Source organism: Gigantopelta aegis, chromosome 4 (assembly GCF_016097555.1).
Source record: "Gigantopelta aegis isolate Gae_Host chromosome 4, Gae_host_genome, whole genome shotgun sequence".
NCBI classification, from domain to species: Eukaryota; Metazoa; Mollusca; class Gastropoda; order Neomphalida; family Peltospiridae; genus Gigantopelta; species Gigantopelta aegis.
The window spans coordinates 107,306,821-107,333,998 of NC_054702.1; the positions used below are offsets into that span (position 1 = coordinate 107,306,821).

Below are 27,178 nucleotides of genomic sequence, written 5' to 3' on the forward strand. Positions count from 1 at the left end.
ATATCTGCATAATTCCCGACAATCCTGACATATGTGAACCGAGTGGCCAATTCACCGAAGACAAGATATGATCTACTGTTGTAAGATGCTTTAGGTTATCAAATTTTAAAGTTCACATGTTGTTTGACGTTGGTTTGTAACACGTCATTTCAGTTATCTCAAAGTGTTCTTCCCCTGCGTGTGCATTAACCTCACCGTGGTGCAGGGGTGAACATTCTCTTATAGAATGGCCAATAAATGCACAACTCCTCGTATGAGGCGCCTTGTTTGCCGTGAGGTGCGACCCGTGAAGTGGATGATGGGATCCTGGTGGTTGAGTTAATGTTAATATCTTCAAATGAGTATATTGCCATTGACAATACACCACTTCTATCTATTTTTTAAGAAATAATTGAACCGGCCTCGGTGGCGTCGTGGTTAGTCAATCGGTCTACAGGCTGGTAGGTACTGGGTTCGGATCACAGTCGAGGCATGGGATTTTTAATCCAGATACAGACTCCAAAACCTGAGTGAGTGTTCCGCAAGGTTCATTGGGTAGGTGTAAACCACTTGCACCGACCAGTGAGGTGACTATATGTTTGACGTCCATTAGCCGATGATAAGATAAAAAATCAATGTTAAATAAAATAAACTTTACTCTTTTTTTTTTGGTCATGCTTGAAGAGAATATAAGCAAAATATTACTGAAATACATAAAATTTACCGATATACACCACAATTTGAATTTTACTAATCTGTGTCAAGTGCCTGTGGGGAAAAGGCGATAAATAGCCTCCATATTATTATTTCCTGTGATGCTTATATTATTAGTAGAGGTCCTGGGCCCCGTTTTACAAAGCATCTTAGCGCTAAGATCCTTCGTAAAACCAGGGTAACCAATTATCTAGAAATTTGGAAAAATCTGGAATTGTTGACTGGAATTTTCGAATTAATACCAAATATCCAGATGTTTCTCTCGTCATTTTGTACCAGACCGCCCCCCCCCCCCCCCCCCCCCCCCCAAACAACCCCAAAACCCCCAACAAACAACAACAAAAAACCAACAACCCCAAAACAACAACAACAACAACAAAAACACCAACCAAACACAAACAGACAAACAAAAAAACACACAAAAAACAACAACAATCCAAAACAAAACCGCCAGCACAATGAAGAGTTGAATGGGTAATTGACAAAACATGTGACTGGACATAGCCGAACATTTCAAAACGTTTGGGGCATTCTACATATTAAACAACGTATCGGCGCCATTATTGTTCATCAATAATCTTATTCACCCCCCCCCCCCCCACACACACACCCCACCCCCTCCCCCTCCCCCGTCTACTCGTGTGTACCATAATGATGTATAAAAGCTTCCAGGAAAATGAACGTTTAAGCGAATAAAGACATTTCTATAGCTTCGGTTCACTTGTTTGATCAGCTTGTGAACTAAACAGCCCAACTGTAGACGGTACAATGTTCACGTTCAGTGTTGTGATGATGTGCACATAGTTTAAAGTGTTGGGGGTGGGGAGGGGGGTTTGTGATTACTGTTTTGTCTTCAGATTCATGAAAGCAAATGGTATACAACACTTTCATATTTCCCAGAAACTTGGTCAACAGATAAAACTCCAATTCTTCAATTTTTCATTACAACTTATTAAGTCGAAAGCTCGAGATAATAAGTCGAGTGTGCATTCAGCATGCGCAGACAAAACAAAGTCGATCGATGTTTACTTGTAGCTTAAAATTACTTTGATGACGTCAAATTACGAAAATGTAGATATAAAAATGCACGTTTCCGCGTGCAGATCATGTTAATGGAAAGTGGGCCTTATGTTGACACCTCGACTTATTATATTGATGTTGTGGGCTGAACCTATTATCTTGAGCTCTCAAATTATATTGTCGAATGCTATACTTATGTCTTGTCAATGCGTACGTATCTTCAGTGACGTATCTTCAGATAATAATTTTAGCACTCGACAAAACAAGTCCAAATTTCGAGATATAATTCAAGTTCAGTATCTTTAAAAGTAAGAAACAAATGTGTGTCTAAATATACCACCATATTATTTGTTATGGGTGGTTTTTTTTGTGTTTTTTTAGATTGTATGAAAAGAAAGTACATTTTAAATTACTGGTGTTTGAGATAATGATAGTTATTTTAACACTGTATGGCCGAACGTTCATTTATTTCTGTGGCAACAGGATTAAATAATAATCGTAACCATTTTGCATTAAGTTTATATTTGCAACCATCTTCTGTTACGGCCGTGGTTCATATAGCCGAGCTCAAATCCAATTAGATTGTTGCTCAAGCAATAGGCGAACTTGTTGGCCTATTTCAATATTAAAAAACGGTGGGAAAAGAACAGTAATAAACTCTGGATTGTGTACTAGATGAAATAGATTTTATGGCTATACTATCACGTTTTTTTGTTTTTTTTTCGTCTTGAAACGAAAATTCAACAGTAAAATTTTATATTGAAATTAGTTTCTGGCATACTTCGTAATTCACCCGAATCATTTCGTATACCCTCGGTATAATTCCGAATGTTTTCAAATCCTTTTCAAATCACTGGCATGATTCTGCAAGTAAGGTTTTGATTGGTCGAATGAAAGGTCAACTGGACATGAGCTCCAACGGGCTGCTGTTAGATCCACAGGTAATAGTCATTAACCAGTGGAGCTAATTTTAATTAGATTGCAATAATAGTAGGCAGTCACATGACCTAGAAGTTGCACATCATCTTGGGCTACTTTGTTGGCAGTAGACACAAATGTTGCCCAAATACACTGTCATCTGTCGAGACTGTTATTACCAACTGTATTTCTTCCAACTGTAAATGTAGTGCATTAGTCTCCCCACCAATATGTACCAAACAATAAACATTAGTAATTATTCCTGAGTATTTATGGCAAACCTAATATTAAGACCATTGATGGTTTGATGGTCACCATGTAGATATTTCATCATTTATTTTTAAAATATATATTGTAGTGTTTTACGCACAGTGCAACCTGTCTAAACCAGGTCACACCGGGGACCTATAAGGATCTGATTTGGATAGAGTATGTTGTTTATAGGGACACGTTTTAGAAGTTAGAAAATTCGGGACCATAAAATTTGGCAGGTTGTGACAGGATTTTGGTTTGTCCAGGGTCCGGTGTAGACACATTTCACTACATATAATACCAATAAATAATATCATTTTAGGGTGGTTGCCCTGCTATAACGGGGACCAGAAGTTTGTGTTTTATATGCACGTGATTCCAACATACTCACTTGAATGTTATTCTGTCTTCTATTATCGGCACCTTCGAAAAATCCTTTACTTTTAGATCGTAGTATACTGTATTGTTTGGCGACCGATAGTCGTAGTTCTCTGCTATGTCGAAAGCGACAACAGTATTATTCTGCTTACAGGCATATGGACAAAACATATGGTGTTTGTCATACACGCCGGGCTTGATACCAATAGATGACCCATAGAGCATGTGCTCGCCATGGATATTGCTGCGTACCAGTGAGTAGAACATATTGTCGTCAAGTCTGTTGAAGTTGTTGTCTATGGATATAATCATAGATAGGTAGTTTGATGTTTGAATGCCTGGTTCGACGATATGGCGAAATGAAGAATAGTTGAAAACAATCTCCAGCATGTTGCCAGTGCCAGGAGTACAGCTACTAGCCGTTGTTTTATGGACGTAATCCAAGGCTTCTTTAACTGCTGTTTTCTTGTTTTCTGTAACATGTGGAATGCATTTACGTTACGCACAATGTTCATACCTCATACAGTAACGTAAATGTTTTTCAAAATGACACCATTTGTTAATAACAGTTTGTTTTGTTTAACGACACCACTGGAGCACATTGATTAATTAATCATCGGCTATTGGATGTCAAACATTTGGTAATTCTGAGTCGTAATCAACAGAGGAAAATCGTTGCATTTTTTATAATGCAGCAAGGGATCTTTTATATGCATTTCCCACATAGGATAGCACATACCAAGGCCTTTAATATACCAGTCGTGGTGCACTGGCTGGAACGAGAAATAGCCCAATGGTTCCGCCGACGGGGATCGATCGCAAACCGACTGCGCATCAAACGAGCGCTACGTCCCGTTCTCAATCTGTTAATAAGTAACCTGTACATTGTATATTAAGCTATTCACTTTGATTTGTTAATATACACAATTTCAATTGTACTGTATATTTTATGTAGTATAAATACTAGTATAATTATTCTAAATTTATTACACGTACACATATGCATTGCAAATACTTGTCTTAGCGAACAAAGTGACACATATTAACACTGCAATATATCCTGGTGTTTATCTTCGCTTAAGGAAAACTGGCCATTTTCACATTTGATGTTGCTGTTAATGTACGTGACGGACTGTACCTCAAACAATTGACTTCTTCTTCTTCTGCGTTCAGGCTATAGTTGATCATGCTTTAGATTTGGAGTCTGGTTGTGGTGATAAAAAACCCGCTGTCTCTGTCAAGTCTTCTTTGAAACCCCAAAGCTTGACAGCCAGTGTTGCTCCGTCCGGCCAGTGCTTTATCCTGGCTTCATCGTAGAGGGAGCAGAATTGCAGGATCTGCTCTGGGGACTGTGGTCCTGTTTGACATGGACATTAAAAAGTGCCTGCCAGTTTCAGGCGGTATATATGGGATCTGAGATGGCAGTGATCGGTTCTTAGCCTGAAAATTGTTGTCTCTTGGTATCTCTCCAGAAGATGGAGCGTGGGTGCATCGGAACTGTCTCTCTGAAGGAGATTGGGCGATTTGGCTGTTCCATTGTGCTTCCCTCCTTTGTCAGCCTAACAGCATGTTTATTCTCTGCAATATCACAATGTGCTGGAACCCACTGGACTACAATTTGCATGTGTAGAGAATAGTCAGCCAGTCCCTGTTGAACTGCTTTTACTAGGCTTTCTCGAGATGATCGTATGCTCTGAGTGAGGGATTTGCAATCTGTCAGGAACACGAAACAATTGACTGTTTTCCGTGTATTACTTTATACTTTAAGTCTCTCACCTTTGCCAAATACAGTCCCTTCAGCACCACACCCCGGGCCTATATGTAGCATCCTACGCATCAGTTTCAGTGTGTACTAATGTTGTTTTAGCGCTACATTTAAACATGTAGTATTTGGCTTCTGGTAAGTAGCTGCTTTGAATTCACAGTTGCTCCAACTTAGGGATCTTCCGATTTTCACGAATAGCCTTGTAACTCTGAACTTTATTTCTCGGGAGACTTTCAACATATATGAATATATGACGTCTGAATTTATGTCATTTTGCTTCCTTGAGATTGTCAGAGGAAAACTGATACAAGTCATATTCGCTTTCCCATGAGTTACCGCGGCATCTGCCAGATTCATTATTAGCCCTCCCACCGCAACTTAGGGTCCTTTGGGATGACTGCTTTTAAAGAAAGTTCTCTAAATAGCTGTGCACTTTAAATCGTTGACCGAATCAGTCAGATCGCCCAGGCAATGACGGCTTTGATACTGGCACTGACATATGTCACAAAACCGTGCATTACAGTACATTCATAGCTTATAGACTTGAGATCTATATTCTTCGATCTTGGTCTGAACTGGGGGTAGTTCAAAATGAATTCCTTGACCCTAAAACCCAGTCATAGGCGACGGTTTTGTCAAAGGTGATTGCAAGTATCAAATATATTGTCAGTTCGGTGTTTTGGCAGCCATCGTGGACGCCATCTTGAATATTTCAAAATGCTAAAATGTGCCAAGTTTGTACATTCAAAGATTAATATTGGGTGATTTCAAAGTAATCTCCAGACAATTATATATGACGGACACATAGAATTCCAGAACAATATAGTTGAACATTTAAAGTACTACAGTACCAGTGGCGTAGCCAGGTGTGGTGGTGGCCCCTAATCAAACTTTTTTTTTTTTAAACTATTAAATTTTATAAAATCATACATACATGCATACATACATACATAGGCCTACATACATACATACGTGCATAGTGTAGCCCCCCCCACCCCACCCCACCCCCACCCCAGTTTTGGTTGCCCCTCCCCCAATATAAAATTGTACAAGTGTACAGTAAGATAAAACTTTTCTTTCTTTCTACCTACAGTTCTTACCTGCATTACGTTCCTTATCCGAATCACATTGAGCAAGTTGAAGTAACGTGTACATCACAGAGACCCAGACTGTTGGCATCTTCATGCTAGCACGTCGTCATTCGGTGAGCTTTTTGTTTTCAATATTTTCCCGCAGTTTCGTATACCTTGCTCCATTTGACTGTAGGATATATAATAGTGTAGCCTATAACTTACCGGACTGTTTTGTTGTTTTTGTTTTGATTGAACAGAAGACTATGAACTACAAACTTGCATGGTACTAGGACATGTAATTAATTTGCTTAAAACTGACTTTGTTTTTGCCTTGGGGACCCGTAGAGTGTGCGCATTTGCGGCCCTTCGATCTAAACCTAGCATTCCCCCGAACGTACAATCAAGGAAATCAGACCAGAGTTCAGCTAAAGTCTTTACTAAAAGAGTTCTATAATACTACAATATAACATTGTATCTCAGCTCAAATTGACGTATCTCCATAACTCAAATATAATGCAATATGTATCTCTATATTCACTAAATGAGATATCGTTATTATATTACAACTCTAAAACAAATACCAAAAATGTATTTCTGGAAGAAACACTGATTTTCAATATTTATCGCTGTTCTTCGTTCATTTTTGTATTTTAAAAACAGACACTGCACCCCCGTGGTTTGAAACGCATATATCATAATTCCCATCAATGCTGTTGTTGTACGAATAACAGACACTTTTCAAACATTTCGAACTTTGTTTCTTGACAAAGATATTTGGTGAATGCTCCTATTGTTTGGAATGGGCGAAATGTGACGATTTCTTGAACTGTTAATGTTTCCAATGTAGCTAAAATGTTGTATATGATACAGTGTTTTTTCTTTGGTATTATTCAAATTGGACGCAGCCCAGTGGTACAGCGTTCTCTCGATGCGCGGTCGGTGTGGGATCGATCCCCGTCGGTGGGCCCATTGGGCTATTTCTTATTCCAGCCAGTGCACCACGACTGGTATATCAAAGGCCGTGGTATGTACTACCCTGTCTGTGGGATGGTACATATAAAAGATCCCTTGCTGCTAATCGGAAAGAGTAGCCCTTGAAGTGGCGACAGCGGGTTTCCTCTCTCAATATCTGTGTGGTCCTTAACCATATGTCTGACACCATATAACCGTAAATAAAATGTGGTTAAATAAAACATGCCTTTCCTGGAAACGGCATAATCATTCGGAAAGGAAGTTGGATCGACGATCAATATGTAATGCACCATGGCGACATATAGGGGGCCTACTACCATGCACCAATTTATCTGCAACATTTATTGCTTTCATGTTATCTACAAGAAATAGTTCTGCATCCTTTGTGAAATAGTCCACAAACACCAGCAGGTAGTTGTTTCCGGTTTTCTTGTTGACCGGGAGTGGTCCTAGGAAGTCTGTACTGATTCGTTCAAATGAAGAATTGGCCGTCATAGGTGTGATCTTCGCTCGAACTGGGTGAGGACACAAATATTTTAATTTGTTTTACTGATAGTTCTGTCTATTCCAAAATGCCCTCCAGAAATATGTGAATCAAGCATTTCTTGCATTATTTGGAATGCGAATTGGATGGTAGCCATTTTGTCTTTTCTGGTGTACGACTGTCTCATCCAAACATGAAAAAGAACATCTTCATGAATTAATTAAATTCTAGACATGGTCAAAATGTCTTGTGTTTTTTTGTTGTTGTTGTCGTCTGCTGGCAGGCTATTTGTTTTCAAATATTTGAACATATCTTTGTATTGGGAATCATTAGATTGCAATTCTTTTAGTTTATTCTTGGCAGAATCAGTCATTTTTACATACAGTTCTTTTGCAGGTGAAACAAATTTATTTTGTTTTGGCCTTTCTGTATTTTGAAGTTCAGTTGCTATATTTTCATTCTTATCAGTTTCTGGTATATTCACAGTTTGTTCAGCTTGTAATACAAGCAAGTCTGTAATATCTGGAGACATAATTTCAAGACTGGGTGTTTCACATTGTTCTGTATTCATTTCCAGTCTACATTTCACATGTCCGTCTAGAAACTCTGTCTGCACTTCCATGCTGAATTCCTGGTCTAACTATTACATTCATGTTATAAGACATGAGAAGAGTTACCCAACGTGCAAGTCTTCCAGTAGGTTCCTTGACTGACAATAGCCAGTTTAAGGCTGAATGGTCGACTATTACTGAGAATGAACTATGTCGAAACAAGTAATTGAAATGTTTTATTGCAAAAACTGCCGTGAGACATTCTTGTTCCGTAATAGTATAGTTTTTTTCACATTTGTTTAATGATCTACCGGCATATGCCACTACACGTTCTACACCAGATTGTTTTTGAAAATTAACTAGCACCTGTGACAGAATAAATGACATATTATAGTCTGGGCATGCAATAATTGGCGCACTAATCAAATTGTTCTTTGGAGAACCAAAGGCATGCTGACACTCTTCATTCCAAATAAATGGAATATCTTTCTTTGTTAAATGGTCCAGTGGTGATGCCAGTTTTGCAAAATCTTTAATGAATTTTCGGTAGTAACCAATGAATGAATGAATGAATGAATGTTTAACGACACCCCAGCACGAAAAATACATCGGCTATTGGGTGTCAAACTATGGTAATACAAATAAATAAAGTGATGATCAACATCAATATAAAAATTCAAGGTACAAACAAAAACAGTGTAAAGAACTGTGCAAAAATACAAATACAAATATCACCGAATTTTACGGACACCGAATTTTACTCTAAACTTCAATTTGTGCTGTATTGGCCATTCTCAAAGAGAATGTTACACCCCTGCACCACGGTGAGGTTACAGCACGCGCAGGGGTAGTAACCAATGAGTCCTAAGAATGCTTTCAAGTCTTTTACTGTTGCCGGTTGTGGGTATTTTCTAACTGCTAACGATGTATCAGGATCTGGTGAAATTCCTTCAGCTGTCACAATGTGTCTCAGGTATTTGTTCTCTTTCTGAACATTTGGATGGTGATAATTTTAAGTTTGCTTCTCTCAGTCTATCGAATACTTCATGGAGGTGAATCTTTTGAGAATCGATATTATTTGAGAATATGATGACATCATCTAAGTAAATTAAGTATGATTTCCAGTTCAAACCTTTCAAAACTGTCTCCATAACTCATAGGAAAAGTGAAGGAGAGTTTTTCAATCCCATAGGTAATCTCTTGAATTGGAAAACAATCCTAGATGACATTTGAATGCAGTATGTCTAGAGTTTGGATCAATTAGTAGTTGGAAAAATCCACTTTGCAAATCCAGGGTACTGAAGTACTTTGAATTAAATGCACGCAGATTATCATTCTTCAATTGGAGGCAATGGATGTGCGTCTAATTCTGTTAAAGAATTCAGTTTGCGATAGCTACTACAAAACTCGTCACATTTATCTGTTCCACTCCATCCCTACCTATGTATGCAAGACTATCATTAGAGCCGATACATACAAAGTTCCCAATATTAGTACCTTTACTAATATTAATCGGTTCATCAGAAGCATTAACAACACGGTGTAACACTTGTCCTTTATTCAATTTGCACAATACTTTTGCACCAAGCAGACCATTTCCATATATATGATCTGAACATTCAGTTATACCTACAATGCTATTGGGAAATATAGCACCTTTAATTCTTGCAACAAACATTTTCCACTATTGCAGTTTTTGTCCGAGGGTCAGTGGACAATTCTTTTAATCCAAATTTAAATATCACAATGGCCGTAGTAAGTCTAGTTTCGATACGTCGGCGGGAAAGTTAATGGCGTGCTTGCAGGCTTTGCCTTCATTTAGTTTTACTATCTTGGCGACAAAATAGGGGTCGAATAATGCATCTCCACGATATGTTGCGTTATTGTCCTATGGTTTACAAATCTTAACTGAGGAATTGATCACATTTTTTAATCTTCTGAAACGCTGACAGACGTTCACTTTGGCAGGCCCGTAGCCAGCCATTTTTGCGGGGGGGGGGGGGGGGGGGGGGAGTGCGTTGAGATATTGGGAGGAACTAAATTTATATCACCCGAATCCAGCGACCGAAGGGCGCGAAAGGTCTAGGGGGTTCGGGGGCATGCTTCCCTGGAAATGTTTTAAATGTAGATGCTCAGAGGTGCATTCTGGAGCTATATGTGATGGGTTTTTAATATTTCATTTCAGGTATTTTGAGGTCGTAGCGCGTACATTTTTTGATAAGACTTCAAGAACAGTGCACTTTAACTACATTAAATCTGTGGCACGTTGTTAAAACCTACCTGTGCTCGACTATGGGCCAGGTACGACTGAGCAGTGTCGCACTCATAAGATAGAGCGATCGTACTCAAACATGGATACGATCATTGACAGATTTGGCAGAAACAAGGGGCCAGACGTATATTTGTTTCTAAGACCAGCATATGAGTGAACAGAACTAGTTACACTGTGAAACAATACATTTCTATTTTGTACTTTAAAGAAAGAAATGTTTTATTTAACGACGCACTCAACACATTTTATTTACGGTTATATGGCGTTAGACATATGGTTAAGGACCACACAGATTTTGAGAGGAAACCCTCTGTCGCCACTTCATGGGCTACTCTTTCCGATTGGCAGCAAGGGATCTTTTATTTGCGCTTCCCACAGGACAGGATAGCACAAACCATGGCCTTTGTTGAACCAGTTATGGATCACTGGTCGGTGCAAGTGGTTTACACCTACCCATTGAGCCTTGCGGAGCACTCACTCAGGGTTTGGAGTCGGTATCTGCATTAAAAATCCCATGCCTCGACTGGGATCCGAACCCAGTACCTACCAGCCTGTTGACCGATGGCCTAACCACGACGCCACCGAGACCGATATTTTGTACTTTAAAGGCGCTCAATCACAGATTTAGTGGGCCTAATTTCTCTAAATATGGTTTATAAATGACAATTACATTAATTTGGAATACCAAAACTTGCTATTGTATCACCCAAAACATTTTAATTGAACCATGATTGAGGGAATCCCATGACAACCTGTGAGCAGCTTCATTTTAAAAAATTGGAACTCTTTTATTAGGAGTGAAACGTACGACAAAACTGAGTATTGATGAGGCTATATATACGACAGCCGTGTAAAGTACCTTTAAATTGTATATACAGTGCACGGCCGCCGAATACCCTAAAATAAAATAATAAATAGTTGGAACATAAACTCACTATTTTTGTTTATTATTACTATTTGTTTTATTTATTTATTTGTTTTATTTTATTGTTTTTTATTTTTTCTCTTTTTTTTCTCTTTTTTTTTGACGGAGCTATCGTACACAGGACCACTGCGGGCGCATGTGCAGGAATTTTATCAAGGGGGGGGGGGGGTCTAGACTGAGGTGAGCAACATTTATAGGGGGTGACACGCTCTGTCGGACAATTATCGGGGGACAAAAACGGAAAACAAAGTTTGCTTAAGCAGGGGATTGAGCAAGCGATTATTATTATTATTTATTTTTATTTTATTTATTTTGGGGGGATGAGGGGGGAGCGAGGGTTATGTTGTTGTTTAATTTGTTTGTTGTTATTGTTATTGTTGTTTTTTTTGGGTTTTTTTGGGGGGGGGGGGGGGGGTTACGGACCTCCGTACACAGTACCACTGCAGACGCGTGTGCAAGGATTTTACGGAGGCGAGCGAAGTTTACAGTGAGGGGTCGAGACATGTTCCCCGAAAACTGTATCACACAAAAAAATTGCAAGGAGATGGGTATGTGCCTGCACAGGCAAAAAACATTGTGGCACAATCATTTTTGCTTAATACACAACATAATGTCCTGCATAATTTTATTGCAGATTTAATTTTTTTTAGTTAACCTTGACAAAATTAATGACTCTTTATTATTACTGTGTGATTTTCATAACCCTAACCCTACACCTAACCCATATTATTTCTGGGAGAGCCCCCCACCCCCACCCCTTATCGACTGCTGTTGCATTCAGCAAACACATTGTAAATATTTAATTTCATAGCGCCATACCCCAAAAATTATTTCTGGCAGAAGCACTGGGTAGGTGTCTATGGAAAACGTAAACAAAAGTATATATAGCCACTTCGTATATAAACACCGTCTAGTTCACAGTATTCTTTAAAAATGTAATAATTCCTATTCCAAGCCAGTTGTAATTACCCATGGGGTTATGGCATATTTTATATAATAATAAATTTGACAAACTGAAAAATGAATGCGGTGTTTCGGTGTTTAGATTTTTCCACGAACAACAAACGATAAATTTATCTGTACCTGCAAAGGCCTAACTATAGTATTGTCGGAAATAGAATAAAAATGATTTTCGTCGATTATTTCTTACATATTAAACTGACAAGTAAATATTTTGTAAATATCTATTTAATGATTATAACAAATTTTGGTCAACATGTGTCAATTTCATTGCTGTTACAATATGTGACGGACTGTTTCTGATGATGATTTGCCCCTATCCTTCTCCAAAACAAAATATTTGTAGTCATTTATAAGTAACTTTTGAGCAAAACTGTCAAGAGCCATTATGTGTGATTCATTATACCGGTATTAAAGGTGCTATCTTAATGTTGCCCATGACAGCTATTGCAAATCGTTTTTTGTTTTTTTTGTTTTTTTGTTTTTTGTTTAATAAAATTTTGAATTAACATTTAAAGAAGACACCTTTAACAATATGCCCATAAATGATTATAGGAAATAATTTTATCTACTGGTAGAAAATACATTTTTATTGGAGAATCTTTATTACAGCTCGCATTGTATAGCACCTTTAAATTGTTGCAAGACTGTGTAAATTTCTAATGTACTTATATTGAATTTATATTCAATAAATATGCTTGTCATAATTCATAATTTATGCTGCAATTCAAAATAATCAGTTAACTTGCAGTTTTAAATTAAAAGTTTGTTTAAGGGTAAATGAAATTGACACATATCGATCAAAATGTTTTATAGTCTGTTCCAATAAAGGTCACAAATCGCCTGTTTACTGAAATCTTTAGTTTAATTTCAAGAGTAAACACCACCTTGTACATCAATGAGTGCCCAAACAAGTAAATGCTAAATTAGGTCAAATATCACTGAATGTGTATTTACAAAATATTTACTTGTCAGTTTAATATGAAAGAAATAATCGACGAAAATCATTTTTATTCTATTTCCGACAGTACTTTAGTCGAATCGTCGCCGTTTAAAATGCTTCTGTTGCTGAAAAAAAAATTAATGTATAAGCTTATTATCATTCAGTACATGTTTATATATCTTTTTATAACTTATTTTCATTGTTTTTCTTTCGATTTACCCTGCGTCGCATAGGACGGTCAAGCGTTCTATTTACACAAGCTTGGCTTCTTCTTTCTTCTAACTTATTTTCGTGCTTACATCCAATTAAGGTTCAAGCACGCTGTCCTGGGCACACACCTCAGCTATCTGGGCTGCCTGTCCAGGACAGTGGATTAGTTGTTAGTTTGTTAGTGGTTAGTGAGAGAAAAGAGGGTGTTGTGGCCTTACACCTACCCATTGAGCCCTTAAGAACTCGCTCTGGGTTGGAGCCGGTACCGGGCTGCGAACACTGTACCTACCAGCCGGTAGTTCGATGGCTTAACCACTGCGCCACCGAAGCCGGTTCAAGCTTGGCAAATCGTTTTGAAATTGCAGTTATTCGGGGGTTGCCCATCACGTGACTATAAAAATAATACGTCACACTTCGCTCCAAATGGCCGTTATTTTTTCCTGAATTATGGACCGTTGGCATAATTCAATTATTTTTTACAAAATATCAGTAATTAGTGGGTTATGGTAGTTATGTAGATGGTTAAATAAAGTACTTTTAGCGACAAATCAAATGTATATATTTTAAGATAATACTTTGTTAGGTCATTAATTAGGTCAACCATCCGTGACAATTTAATATACATTATATAATAAAATTAATCTGAAGCGTTGAAACGAAATATTTGGTAAAACAGGCGCCTCACTTTTTTTCCCATTACCATAGTTTGACACCCAATAGCCGATGTATTTTTCGTGCTGGGGTGTCGTTAAACATGCATTCATTCATTCAAACAGGCGCCTGTGCCAGTCCTTGGCTTTTGAAAAACAAAGGCGATTGAAAAATCGCACACCTCAAAACGCTTAGGCGAGTGAAAAATCGCACTCATCAAAATGCTAAGGCGAGTGAAAACCAAACATTATTAATTTATGAAGTAATTGGTACATGTAAATGCAGAGACCTATGTTGCAAAAATTAACCAATAAACCAATGTTTGTCTTTTAATTTTGGGTTGTTTGGTTCATTAGTGTAGTCGGACTTCTTTTCCCTTTCGGGACTGGAGTTATAATTTATTAAAAGGAGTAGTGTTATAGAAATATAATTATGACATACACTGATGCAGACAATTTGATTTTTAAAAAATTACAATATGTACGATTCAGATAATTTGATACACACAATTATATATACTATTATCCTGTTCAATTATTTAGACCCAAAGTTTTTTGCAAATGTTACGTTTATTTCCTATTCGATATTTGTTTTCTTTGCATTTACATGAAAACAAACCCAAACCCCGACAGGTTTTATATACAAATCATCATATAAAATGCACGAAGTTGACTTAATTCCACTTTTTAAAAATCTCTGTGTCGTTTGAATGCACGTTATTTCGCCTATAAATAACTAAGGTCATTTGCATATCAAAAGCATCATTCTATAGTGCGTTTCAAACTAATGTTCGGTTCTATCGTCCTATCCGCACAAATCGTAGTATGATCTATATTTAAGAAAATATCTGTAAACATGAAGCAGGCGCGGATTCAGGTGGGGAGTTCAAGTGACAAAACCTCAGTTTGAAAAAAAATATGTATCAAATATTATAATTATATTGTGGAATACACAAGCGCGTGCGCTGAAGGGAGAGACAGACACACACAGAGAGAGAGAGAGAGAGAGAGAGAGAGAGAGAGAGAGAGAGAGAGAGAGAGAGAGAGAGACGTCATTTATGTAACGACGCACTCAACATATTTTAATATATGGTTATATGGTTATAGGGAGAGAGAGAGAAGAATATGGTATGCATGCGATTGGTGGAGGTGTGACCCTCTGCACAACCCCAACCCCACTTAAGGCTTCTTTTGTATATGGAGCAGGACGTAGCTCAGAGGTAAAGCGTTCGCTCATGGTAGGTCGACTGATCGATCCCACATGGTGGACCCATTGGGTTGTGTCTAGTTCCAGCCTGTGCACCACAACTGATGTATAAAGGCTGTGGTATGTGCTATCCTGTCTATGGGATGGTGCATATAAAACGTCCCTTATTGCTTATCAAAATTGCTTATCGGAAACAGTGGCCCATGTGGCGGTACCGAGTTTCTTTCTCACTATCAAAATGCTCCTTAACCGTTTTGTCTGACGCCACATAAACGTATATCAAATGCGCTGAGTGTGTCGTTAAATAAACATTTCTCTCGTATGTATGTGTAGTCTATATGCATTTCTAGTCGATTAGTTTATAAGTTGTTAGGTTGTTTGATAGTGAATGATATGGAAATAAATTGTTTTTGGTGTTAAAGAGTTCATGCATACATTAAAGTAATACTCCTGATGGGTATGGAAAAATAACTTAATCAGTCGACGAACTCATTTCTTCATCACTATCTTCGTTAAGGGGGACTATCACAGGGGGTATTTTATTTCTTATAAAACTATTTTGTTTTCTAAAATCTTCTTCGATCTTTATTACATGTGTAACTGCGTCAGAGAAGTGTGTAGGTGTGACAGAGTTCAATGCATGTGCAAGTTCTCTCCGCACCGTGGTCATTTTACCATCATTATGACGAGCTATGTGCCCTTTGACTTGACTCCAGATCAGTTCTATCGGATTGAGTTCAGAATTTCTTGTCGGCAGTCTTAGACACAAGTGCCTATGGCGTTCAGCAATATCATCAGTAACAAATTGCTTTGCACATTTGTTACTTTTCATAAGTTCATAAAGAACTGGCTTTGTCATGTTACTCTCAAAAGGTATATTTTTGTTTCGTAGCCACGACTGAATTTCTTCCTTTTTAGCGTTTAGTGCAGGACATCGTGTAATCTCAGTTAATTTGTTGTGGTAGCTTGCGTTATCCATGACGATAACAGAAGGTTCTGGTAGAGAAGGCATAAGTTGTTCTTCAAACCATTTGATGAAATTGTCATGATTCATCTCACCATGATAGTTTCCGTCTGTTTCTTTAGCCTCAAAGATCAATTCACAGCCATCTATCAATCCATATTTATCACAGCCAGCATGACAAATAATAAGTCTTTTTCCCTTCCCAGTCACCGAACAGAGTTTAGGAACTCAATCAGCAGCGTCTGATTTCGGCAGGTGATTGGCGGTACTTGTGCCCGGGTGGATATCTGTCCAGTGGTGGGATGTTGTGTGGTCTCATCTTGATACACTATTAAATACCCCTGTTCTCGTAAACTGGATATTTCATGGAGATAGGACAGTCTCCTGTCTGATATATTGGCGTCCTCAAAAATCACTTTTCCGGTTGTAGACATATGTTGGTATTTAAAATCGAGGTCATGGAGTGTTCTTCGTAAAGTTGATATGGATATGTTGATTCCACATTCCTCCCTTAAAGCCACGTTAATCTTATGTAATGTAGGTAATTCGCCCTCTCTATAAAATCTGTATACTCGTCGTCTAATAACAACTTTCTGTTTTCGGTCGCGTTTTTTAACAGTGATTTCTGTGCTTGGATTCGTAGAGCTTAGATTTTTCAGTTCTTTTTACTGTTGAAACCGAAACTTTAAGTGCAGCGGAAACTCGATCGACAATTCGATAAGAAGCATACCTAGGTCTACCGCGCTGATATTCATCTTCAAAATAATCGAAAACGTTCTTAATACACGATTTTACATCAAATGAAGTGTTTTTCGATGTACCCATATTTTTCCTCAAATAACAATAACAAGAATGTCGACTAATACATTTTCAATGAATTTATATACCCTACCTAACTTGTATTTTACGTGGTTTACACATTGCTGCAATAGCACGTGCAGTCATAGATCGAAATAATGATGTTATTGACCAAGCAATGCTATCGTATTTTGAACATTCAGGGCTGTGTCTGCGGGATGAAAATGTGGTTGAACCCATACGAGTCCGAACAATAGCCCTTTGGTTTTTCGCATTACAAATGTAACACCCCACCCCCCAAACCCCAGCCCCTAGCACCACCCTAAATACTATATATATATATATATATATATATATATATATATATATATATATATATATATATATATATATATATTACGTATGAGTTCCCAATTTAGAGGCAAATTAAATAACATTGTTATTATTATTTGATGTTGATGGCCTTTGACATTTAATCCCCCCCCCCCCCCCCCCCCCCCGGTCTTCTGGGTCCGGCCCTGCATTAAATTTATTTATAAATTTGGAAAGCACATTCCTGCGGTGTGTGAGGTGATTTGTGTTTATTACTGTGCTACACCTCAGTTGTGTTAGGTTAGGTATGGTATGCTAATATATAATTGATATAATAAAATAAAAATACATAATACATTAGCTAAATTTATTAAATATAATGCACCTACAAGAAAGGGTTACATGTTCTGTTTGTTTACATCTATGATTAACGGAAAGATTAGACAATGCTATTACACACTGCAAAACAATAATAACCTTGATTTAGTGAAAAAAGCTATAATGGCCTTCACATAGCCTCAGATTCCAATGTTTTGATATGCAAATGACCTTAGTTATTTATAGGCGAAATAACGTGCATTCAAACGACACAGAGATTTTTAAAAAGTGGAATTAAGTCAACTTCGTGCATTTTATATGATGATTTGTATATAAAACCTGTCGGGGTTTGGGTTTGTTTCCTTGTAAATGCAAAGAAAAAAAATATCGAATAGGAAATAAACGTAACATTTGCAAAAAAACTTTGGGTCTAAATAATTGAACACGATAATAGTACCTTTTCGGTGTTAGATGGTTTGATGAACGTGCAGCTAAACGTGTAGAATCAATTTGTCTTGAATTTCATTATTATGTACAATGAAGATGATTAGTATAGTTGGGATGGGGAAAACCCACTGCATGGTTCCGAGGAGGTGGTTCATGAACTACGACCCAAGCATCTCAGGTGTGCACTACCGACTCATACTATTAAAACCTTTAATTATTTTTTTTTTATTATTTTTTTTTATTTTTTTTTATTTTATTTTTGTTTAAATAACTCGCGAAACGTAGGCCTACAGGTAGTACTAAAGCAAATAACTTCCGTCTAGGTCAAAGTTGGAGGTGCACCGAACTTTTGATGGAGAAGTGAACACCACAAGTTCTGTGATTGGTGATAAATGTGAGTGTGTTGGTTGTAAAAAAAAAAAGTTTCATCTGGGCACAAAATGTATGCAATTGTATTTCATAATTTTGTGCGGAACTAGGGTAGTCATAGACGCTACTCGTTATCTCAGAAGGTTATAATGTACCAATCATGTGATTCCCAGGTCAGAGTTGGAAGTGCACCGTGAAATGTTTAAGGAGTAAACCGTAACTATGTCTGTGATTGGTGGATATATGTGACACTGGCTATTTGTGTAATACTATGACAAATGCCCATCAGTTCCACATGTTTTATTACCTGAACAATTATTACACTACTGACTTTTGTACTTGTCAATAACTGGGGTGGCAATACAAATTTCTACTGGCATTTTGTGCGGATCAGAGGGTTGCTACTGTAAACTTCCTGTAAGTGCTTAAAACGATACGTGACAGTAGAGTTTCTTCGAATAATTATCAATAGGAGGTACTACACTGTCAGTGTATATACCGGCCCGGTGGTTTGAAACGTTGCTTCTGTTAGTTTTATTAAGAATTGCTACAATGGTCGTCAATAGGAATTTATTTGCTCTAATGGAACCAGAAATAAGCAGCTTGACCCCATTTTTTTCTGATTCACTTTACGGGTGAGGGGTGGTAGTATCTATATCCGTGGCGTTTATGTCGATTGATACGCTGCAGGTAGGAGTTTTAGCCACATATGTTACTATTGTCGTCTTTGGGATTTGATTTTATAGTATACACCCTACAATTAGGCCAATTGATAGTGTTGGTTGGGACACTGACCTTCCGTTACAAGTCACGAACGGCTCTGACATCTGTCAAATCAGCGTTAACGTCATTGATCTAGAACGGCCCCAATGTTGTAGATAAAAAATATATATACAAACTCTGACAAAATCTGTCATTACAAAGGATTTTATTCCAAACGGGGGATGCCATAATAAAGATAATAAAATAAAACCCCATAATTTTAGACACCACCATCAATACGTAATAAGTTGTCAAGTAGACCAGCGTGTGCGTACAGAGTTCCAAGAGAAAAATAATCTGACCCCGATAGCTCAGACTGGTCAATATGCCACAGAGTACTGCGCATCAAATAATGTTCCAGTCACATGGTCTATGAGTTTCTAACAAACGAAACAAACACACATTAAATAGTCGGCAATGATAATTGACTACTGTTATTATATTGTGTACATATATACATATATAAATAACATATGTACATTCATTAAAGCCGCACGCCCTAGTTCCATCCAGCGAAAATAAATTATAATTTTGGTTAATCTACAAACCTGTAACACACTTAGATCACGTTTTTATAAAATGGAGTGAAAAAGCAGGTTTTATATCGATAAATACCATGGGAATCCCCATGTCCCAATTGCTTGAAATAATTTTGAAAGTTAGTATTCTGATGTCACCGGTAGATGTCGCTCGAAGCACAAAAATGCCTACGTCACGACAAATTTCACAGAGTGCGCACAGACTTGGGGTGCGTTCCTTTCACCTCTCCTGGACATGTTCCAACTGTTCTGTCCTGGACAGCGAAAGGAATGAGTTTGGAACAGGAAGTTACTTTACGAACATGGGTGTTTTTGTTTAGGAAGTGGCTGCTGCAGCAATCATGATACTTGAATGGGAATAAGACGACACTGACCATGTTGACTATACTACAGTGTTTGAAATAATAAATGTTATATATTTTGTATAAACCGCATTAGCCTACATTTGCTATTCGGAACCGGATACTAGTGCCTAACCTATTGTTATTAGCAATTAGATGCAACGTTTATTATTGGTGGTGGGTGGTGGGTGGTAGTGGTAGTGGTGGTGGTAGTTGTAGCAGTAGTAGTAGTAGTAGTAGCAGTAGTAGTCATTGTCAGGGGTGGAGAGGCACTTCACCTCCCCAGGACGAAAATGTAAGAAATTTTTTCCTACTCTATTTAAATAAAGGTAACAAGATAGCTTGTGTCCCCCACCCCCACCCCCCAAAGTTGTATCCCCTCTCCAGATATCGTACGACTTAGCAAAATTATTGGTTTTAAGGGTTTGTAACGTTTTGTATTGAGATACTTACTTGTCTGAACTTTATTGTTAATCAAAATGTTCACGAACTGTGAAGAAAAACCTCACAAATGAACAACAAGCAAACGACGACAAATCGGATGTTGATTGCGCGAACCGTGCACGAGAAAACAAACCGAACCAAAATGATAACGGTCACGTGGTATACCAACGTCTGTGACATTGAAATGGGAATATCCCCTCTAAAAATAGATTAGACCTTGTCTGCTCAACTGTTTTTTCTCAGAGGCACGTGGCTTTTTAAGAAATACGAAAAATGCATTTTGTGGTATTACAAACACCAGGATTACCAGGATTACCAAAAAACACTTCAGGTGAATGGGAATGTATATTCTAAATAATAAACGGTAAGTAAAGACACGTATTTGTGAAAAAATGGGTTTAATAACGAAAAACAACGGCGTAATGGTTAACAACTAGAGCGTGTCCCTTTAACCTCTGGCTGAAATACAAATATTTAAATGAAGTTTTATTTCTTTCTTTTTTTAAAGATAAAAAAAGAAACATAATAGACGTAACAAAATACCTAGGCTTATTCCTACATATACCTATTATCATTTCCTTTCCGTCTTTTTATTATTCTTATTCTTATGATTTGTCTTAGTCTAAATTTCTTCTTTGTTTTTAAAGAAAGTATAAAATTTTACCGACTTCGCTGATTTCCGTAACGAGTTCATTTGTTTAGGCTACAGAACCCACTATTTAATTAAATCCCTTTTCTCTTTTTATCATAACTAAATGAACAGTATTTAAATGAGTAATCCTTATCAGACGTTGTGATCTATTACCTTACAAAAGTGGACGTTTCTAATTAATAATAAATTAATTAGGCAAAGAAGTTTTGATCGGATTGGTACGTCTTCAAAGATGTCCATTAAACCAGTGTTTTCCGATTTGTATAGCAAACATAAGTACCAGCCACATATTAAAATCTTGCATGGACGCTACCGTTCTCGTAACATTTTTTTCCCCTCTGGTATTATTAAAGCTATCAGCTACATAAGGTAAATAGTGGCAATCAATATACAAAATTATTTTACGTGCGCTGTTTGTTAAGTGTAACGTGCGTTATTTTTCACACTCGCCAGATTGAAATTACGTGCGCTGTACGAGCGCGATCGCACCCGCGCACATTAAAAGACAAGGTCTGCTGTGCAGTAAATTGTGTAGAGGAGGTCTATACTGGCTAGCAAAGTTTTTAGTGTGTGTGTTGTGGGGTAGGGGTCGGGTCATGTTTCTGCGGAAAATGCATTGAAAAGGAACAATATAGCATGTGGGGGAGGGTAGTGTGTGCTGATCGGAATATTACCTAAATTATCTATTTTTATTATTTAACTATTAAAATTGTGTTACCGTCACACAATTCTTTATAAAAACTGTAGGTGTATTTCTATGTTTAAATTAAGTTATGCTAATTAATGTGAGGCGAGATGGCAGCTTTAAAAAAAATAAAAAAATAAAAAAAATAAAAAAGAGAGGAGAGGAGAATTTCCATGCAAGAAACCAAAATAATTTAATTGTGGGTGACAGCTCGCTAGCCATAATGTATTAGGGTTAGATTCACATTCGACATTTGACACATCGTCTGTTATAACAAAACGCAATTTCAGCAACTTAATATTTATTTTAAAAAACAACAACCCACATGTAACATAGGCAGTGCCATCTCGAAGCGATGCATTATGGGATTGATAAGATGGCTGCCGCCATGACTGCCAAGACAACCCCAGTTAGGACGTCTTGCGCTCAAATGCGCTAGGATGAAATGACTTGAAACTTCAAAGAAAACATAGAAACTCGATGTGCTGAAGTATAGAAATATATTCAAAATCCATTTGAAGTTCAGTGTTTTTCAAACTACATTTAAAATATCGCATTTCGTTATCAGTGACAAAATAGACCTTTTTCTACAATGAGCCACGTCTTGAATGCCTCAAAACACTTCCACAAACAAGCCATTGACGTCATACGCCGCGTTAAGAAAAAATTATCATGTGATCCTATCAACTGTAAAAATGGCCGCGACGTCATACTTTTTACGCGACGTCATTGACAGAGCTGTCTTCAAAATCGTTATTTGTGTAGTTTCAACCGAATTACAAATTAAAATAATTATATCTGTTGGAAAGACGAAAAAACGCTGTATATGTACATATTATATTTAATATCACTGTATTTCATTGGGAAGCTGTAATATTTGTGTTGAAAAGTGAGTCATTTTAAGCTGGTGGCAGATATGCAGCGCAAAGTGACGTCAAACTTTGTCATACCTACTTTATGATCTACAAATTTCTTTTAACAACAAAAAACCCAAAAGCAAACACGACTAATAATAAGAAAAATGTGTATATATATGTATACTAAACGCTAGGCACATACTTACGTGTTTCTTTCATTCAAGTTTTTGTTCTATGAGTAAACATGATATAGGATATGCTTATAGAAGACTAGGCCAAGTGTTATCCGTAAGTGCATTTGTTTTCTCTGACGTCATCCGAGGGTTTCAATAGGGAATGCACGATAGCTATTTATAAACAAGAATCCTCATGACGTCATATACTTCCGTTTGTTATCTACGTGTTTTAGAGGTCCCTTGCTTTAAGTTTAGGGTTAGGATTAAAGGGACATTCCTGAGTTTGCTCCAATTTTTAAAGATGTTATCGACTAATAAAATATTTCTACGATTAAACTTGTATATTAAATATATTTTCTTGTTTAGAATATTAGTGGCTGCATATTAAACGTGTTTCTGATCGTTCTAATATTTGTAGTAGGTTAATTTTCATTTTATTTTCTAAAAAATATTTTTTCGTACGTACGAAATTATTTGAAGACAAAATCCAGTTTGGGCTTCTTACAAATATTAAGACGACCAGAAACACATTGAATATACAGACACTGATATTCTAAACAAGAAAATATATTTAATATGTAAGTTTAATCGTAGAAATATTTATTAGTCGGAAACATCTTACAATGCAGCAAACTCAGGAATGTCCCTTTAAGGCTATACAACTATTAACGCTCGACCGTGTTGGGTTTCTCTACACAGATGTCATCTGCCATTGAAACCCATGTTAAATTGCCCAACTTCAAATGAAGATTGCCAATAGAACGGGTTCTCGTTGGCACTAACAATATACACCATTGCGAACATACATTATATAAGCATTTATTTTCACTAAAGGTCGAGCCCCAGCCAGAGGCGGATCTAGGGGGGCATCAGAGGCCCGCCCCCCTAAATGTTGTGATAGTTATAATTTTATTATATATTCATTTTAATTTTTGTTACGATCCCCCTCCAAAGTTCCCTTAGCATTCGACCTCATGTCACTGGGGCCCTCTAAATGGATTTTCTGGATCTGCCACCCCCCCCCCCCCCCCCCCCCCCCCCATCCGCCTCTGACTGGTGACTATAAACAAAACCTATAATAGTATTGTGTTATATTATCCTGTCTATGGAATGGTGCATATAAAAGAACCCTTAACTACAAAAGGAAACATATATCGGGTTTCCTCGCTAAGACTATATGCCAGAATTACAAACTTACATCCAATAGCCAATGATTAATAAATCAATGTGTTCTAGTGGTGTCGTTACAAACAAACTTATTAAAGGTGCATCACACCAGACATTAATTAATATTACAAAGGGTAATATCAGAAATTATGATCTTCTAAAACAAAAATCCTCCGATCAGTTGTCTGTCCTGATACAAATCTAGCAGCACACTATCCGTTCTAATTTACAGACTTTAGGCGTAAACACATCACTGGCGTAGGAAGCGGGGCGAGGGAGGGTGGGAAGGAAGGAAGAAGGAAATGTTTTATTTAACGACGCACTCAACACATTTTTATCTACGGTTATATGGCGTCAGACATATGGTTAAGGACCACACAGATATAGAGAGAGGAAACCCGCTGTACCAATTCATGGGCTACTCTTTTCGAGTAGTAGTAAGGGATCTTTTATATGCACCATGTTTTTTTAATATCTTTATACATGTATTTATACCCCAACCTACCCACACTTTCTGGCACCTTCCTACGCCACTGGACATGCAGCAGCTCACTTCCCAGTTTCTAGTGTCAGTGGGCAGCAGAATGCGCTTGTAGGCGGTATAGTTGCCGCCCAGTCCTTTAGTTAAACGAGGCTCTGCCATACATTTAAAATCTAGACTCAATTATTAATACTGGACATTTCCACGAATGTGCATCAGATGATCACTTTCTTACAAACAGTCCATATGTATCGAATAGGCTTCATAACACCACTTTTGCAAGTTTGCGTCAACCAGGACGCATGTTTAATTTCAACAAAACGTTTTAAATATAGGTTAAAAAGAAAGAATTAATTTTCTGATTTATTTCATTTGAAAATCTTTATTTTCTTCATTTATTATTCGCTTTAATTTCTGCATAATTTTCTTTTTGTTCTGGCACTAAAATTCATGGGTTTTTTTTTCATAACACTGTGTCAAAGCAGCGCACGTATCTTAAAATATCAAACAATATCATGTATCTGCAGTGCAGTTTTAATTTTGAAGTGTGTTATACGAATTTCGAAAACTCCCTGAAACTCGAACAATTTCGTCGTTGGAGAACATGAGTTTTCTATTGACTATTGACATTTCAATTGATGTTTCATTGTCAAATGTTGACACACATTGCGAGACTTTATCAAATCATTCTGTCGTGCTCTACACACTGGTTTAATATGTCCTCGTTTGCCACAATGATGACAAGTTGCGTCTTTAAACCGACAAACATCAGGATTATGTTTTCTATCACATCGAAAACATACCATATTTTTCCTTGCACTACCACGATTATGTAGTTTATGAACGGCTGAACTATTTAAACTACTATTGTGAAATTTACTTGTCACCTGAGAAATGTCATGTGCATTTTTAGTAGCAGTCTCCATAGCTAAAGCTAGTATCCAAGAAGTTTTGAAAGTCAGATGAATATCTTGCAATAAACGCTGTTGAATTCTGTCATTATTAATGCCAGCTACCAATCTACCAATCTTCAATTTTTCACCAAATTCACATGTGTCTATGTGTCTAATTTCAATCACAAATGAAGAAACTAATTCCTCTTGTTGACGCAAACGTGTATTAAATTTACAACGCTGAACAATCACATTTGGTTTTGGACATAAATGATTGCAAACCAATTCACACAAATCCGTGAAAGTTTTTTCACCTGGAAGATCCGGAACACACAAATTATGTATCAGTTCATAAATTTATCCTCCAGCTACACTCAAAATAATATACTCTTTTTTGTGAGCATCCACTATTTCATTGGCATCAAAATAAGTCCTAACCGTTCAATATACTGATTCCAATCATCTTTCAAGTTGAATTCAGAAATGTTGCCGAAAGTAGCCATTTTATCTCGTGCAGCACGAATATGCCATGTGACTGTCCAGAAAAAAATATTTCACAACTTTTCAACTGGACAGTTTATAGATTATGACACATTCAGCTTAAAGTATAACATAAAATCAAATTTTCTAGAATTTGCTTCTTTATTAAAGGCTATACAAGTTTTTGTACGCAAGAAAACTACTTTAAACATCCAAACAGTTGGTGTTCCAAAGCATCCCATTTTACCAGTTAAAATAAAACCTTTTTGCAAAATAAATCTGGAAGTGAAGAAATTTATAAACTACTCAACCACACGAATATACTTCCTACTTCGCAGATTAAATACTCTGATGAAGGATTTGCTTTTTCCCCTTCAGAGTGGGCGAAGTATTGTAGCCTGCCATTTAAGATTTTGAAAGACCCAACACTGTTATGGTTCCAATATCAAATCCTACATAAAATTACAGCAACGAATACTTTCTTATATACATAAAATATGTTGATTCAAATCTCTGTAATTTCTGCCATCGCCAGCCAGAAACATCGGATCACTTGTTTTACGCTTGCCCCAAAGTCGTCGAACTCTGGAATCTTATAGAACAATGGTTGCAACAAACAGGTGAAGACTTTCAGTTTGACAAAACTATGATTTTATTTGGTGATATAAATAAAGAAAACAATTTCGTAAATTGGTTAATTATAAATGTAAAGTATTATATATACAAAACAAAATGACAGAACACTACACTCAATACAACTGGATTCAAACATTATATCGAAGATAAGCTATTATTAGAAAAATATATATATTACAAGAATTGTTTATATAAAGAATTCGACGGAAACTGGAAATGTTGGTTAAGATTTTTGGAAAATATTTAAACGACCAGCCTGATTTTTTATATATAAAAAAGACCATGGTTGTTTGTTTTACAATGTTGTTGGTTTGGAGGAAATACTTATTTCAGCTTTCTTCCTTCCCTTTCTCTCCTTGCTTCATGGCATATTCCGTGTATAATTATTATGTACGGTAATGATTCGGGGCCCGAACCCTGACATTATCTATTGTTTTTCTGGGGGAATAAAAATTAAAAAAAAAAAAAAAAAAAACCCCAACAAATTCAGTCAAAAAATAAACCACAAATGTTTCCAAGCACAAACTCAATATCCATTTGAAACCTCGTCGCCAATTTGTAACATCTTCCAATACACAAACAAG

The 27,178-nt window shown here is 37.0% G+C and overlaps 1 protein-coding gene across 1 annotated transcript; it reads right to left on the reverse strand.

Annotated features, from left to right (window-relative positions):
• Positions 1-559: 559 nt before the first annotated feature.
• Positions 560-23,083, reverse strand: LOC121371692. Its single transcript, XM_041497771.1, has 4 exons — positions 22,968-23,083; positions 6,127-6,286; positions 3,275-3,734; positions 560-2,013 (listed from the first exon to the last, which is right to left on the reverse strand). The coding sequence occupies exons 2-4, from the start codon at positions 6,209-6,211 to the stop codon at positions 2,007-2,009; spliced, it is 552 nt and encodes a 183-aa protein (XP_041353705.1). The 5' UTR covers positions 6,212-6,286; positions 22,968-23,083; the 3' UTR covers positions 560-2,006.
• Positions 23,084-27,178: the final 4,095 nt, after the last annotated feature.

What these genes read in the sequence shown, in the direction of transcription:
- LOC121371692 (XM_041497771.1), bottom strand. Translation starts at nt 6,211, where the DNA reads ATGAAGATGCCAACAGTCTGGGTCTCTGTGATGTACACGTTACTTCAA. An exon ending in GGATAAGGAACGTAATGCAG is followed by an intron (nt 3,735 to 6,126) that starts GTAAGAACTGTA and finishes CACATGTTACAG; the next exon opens with AAAACAAGAAAACAGCAGTT.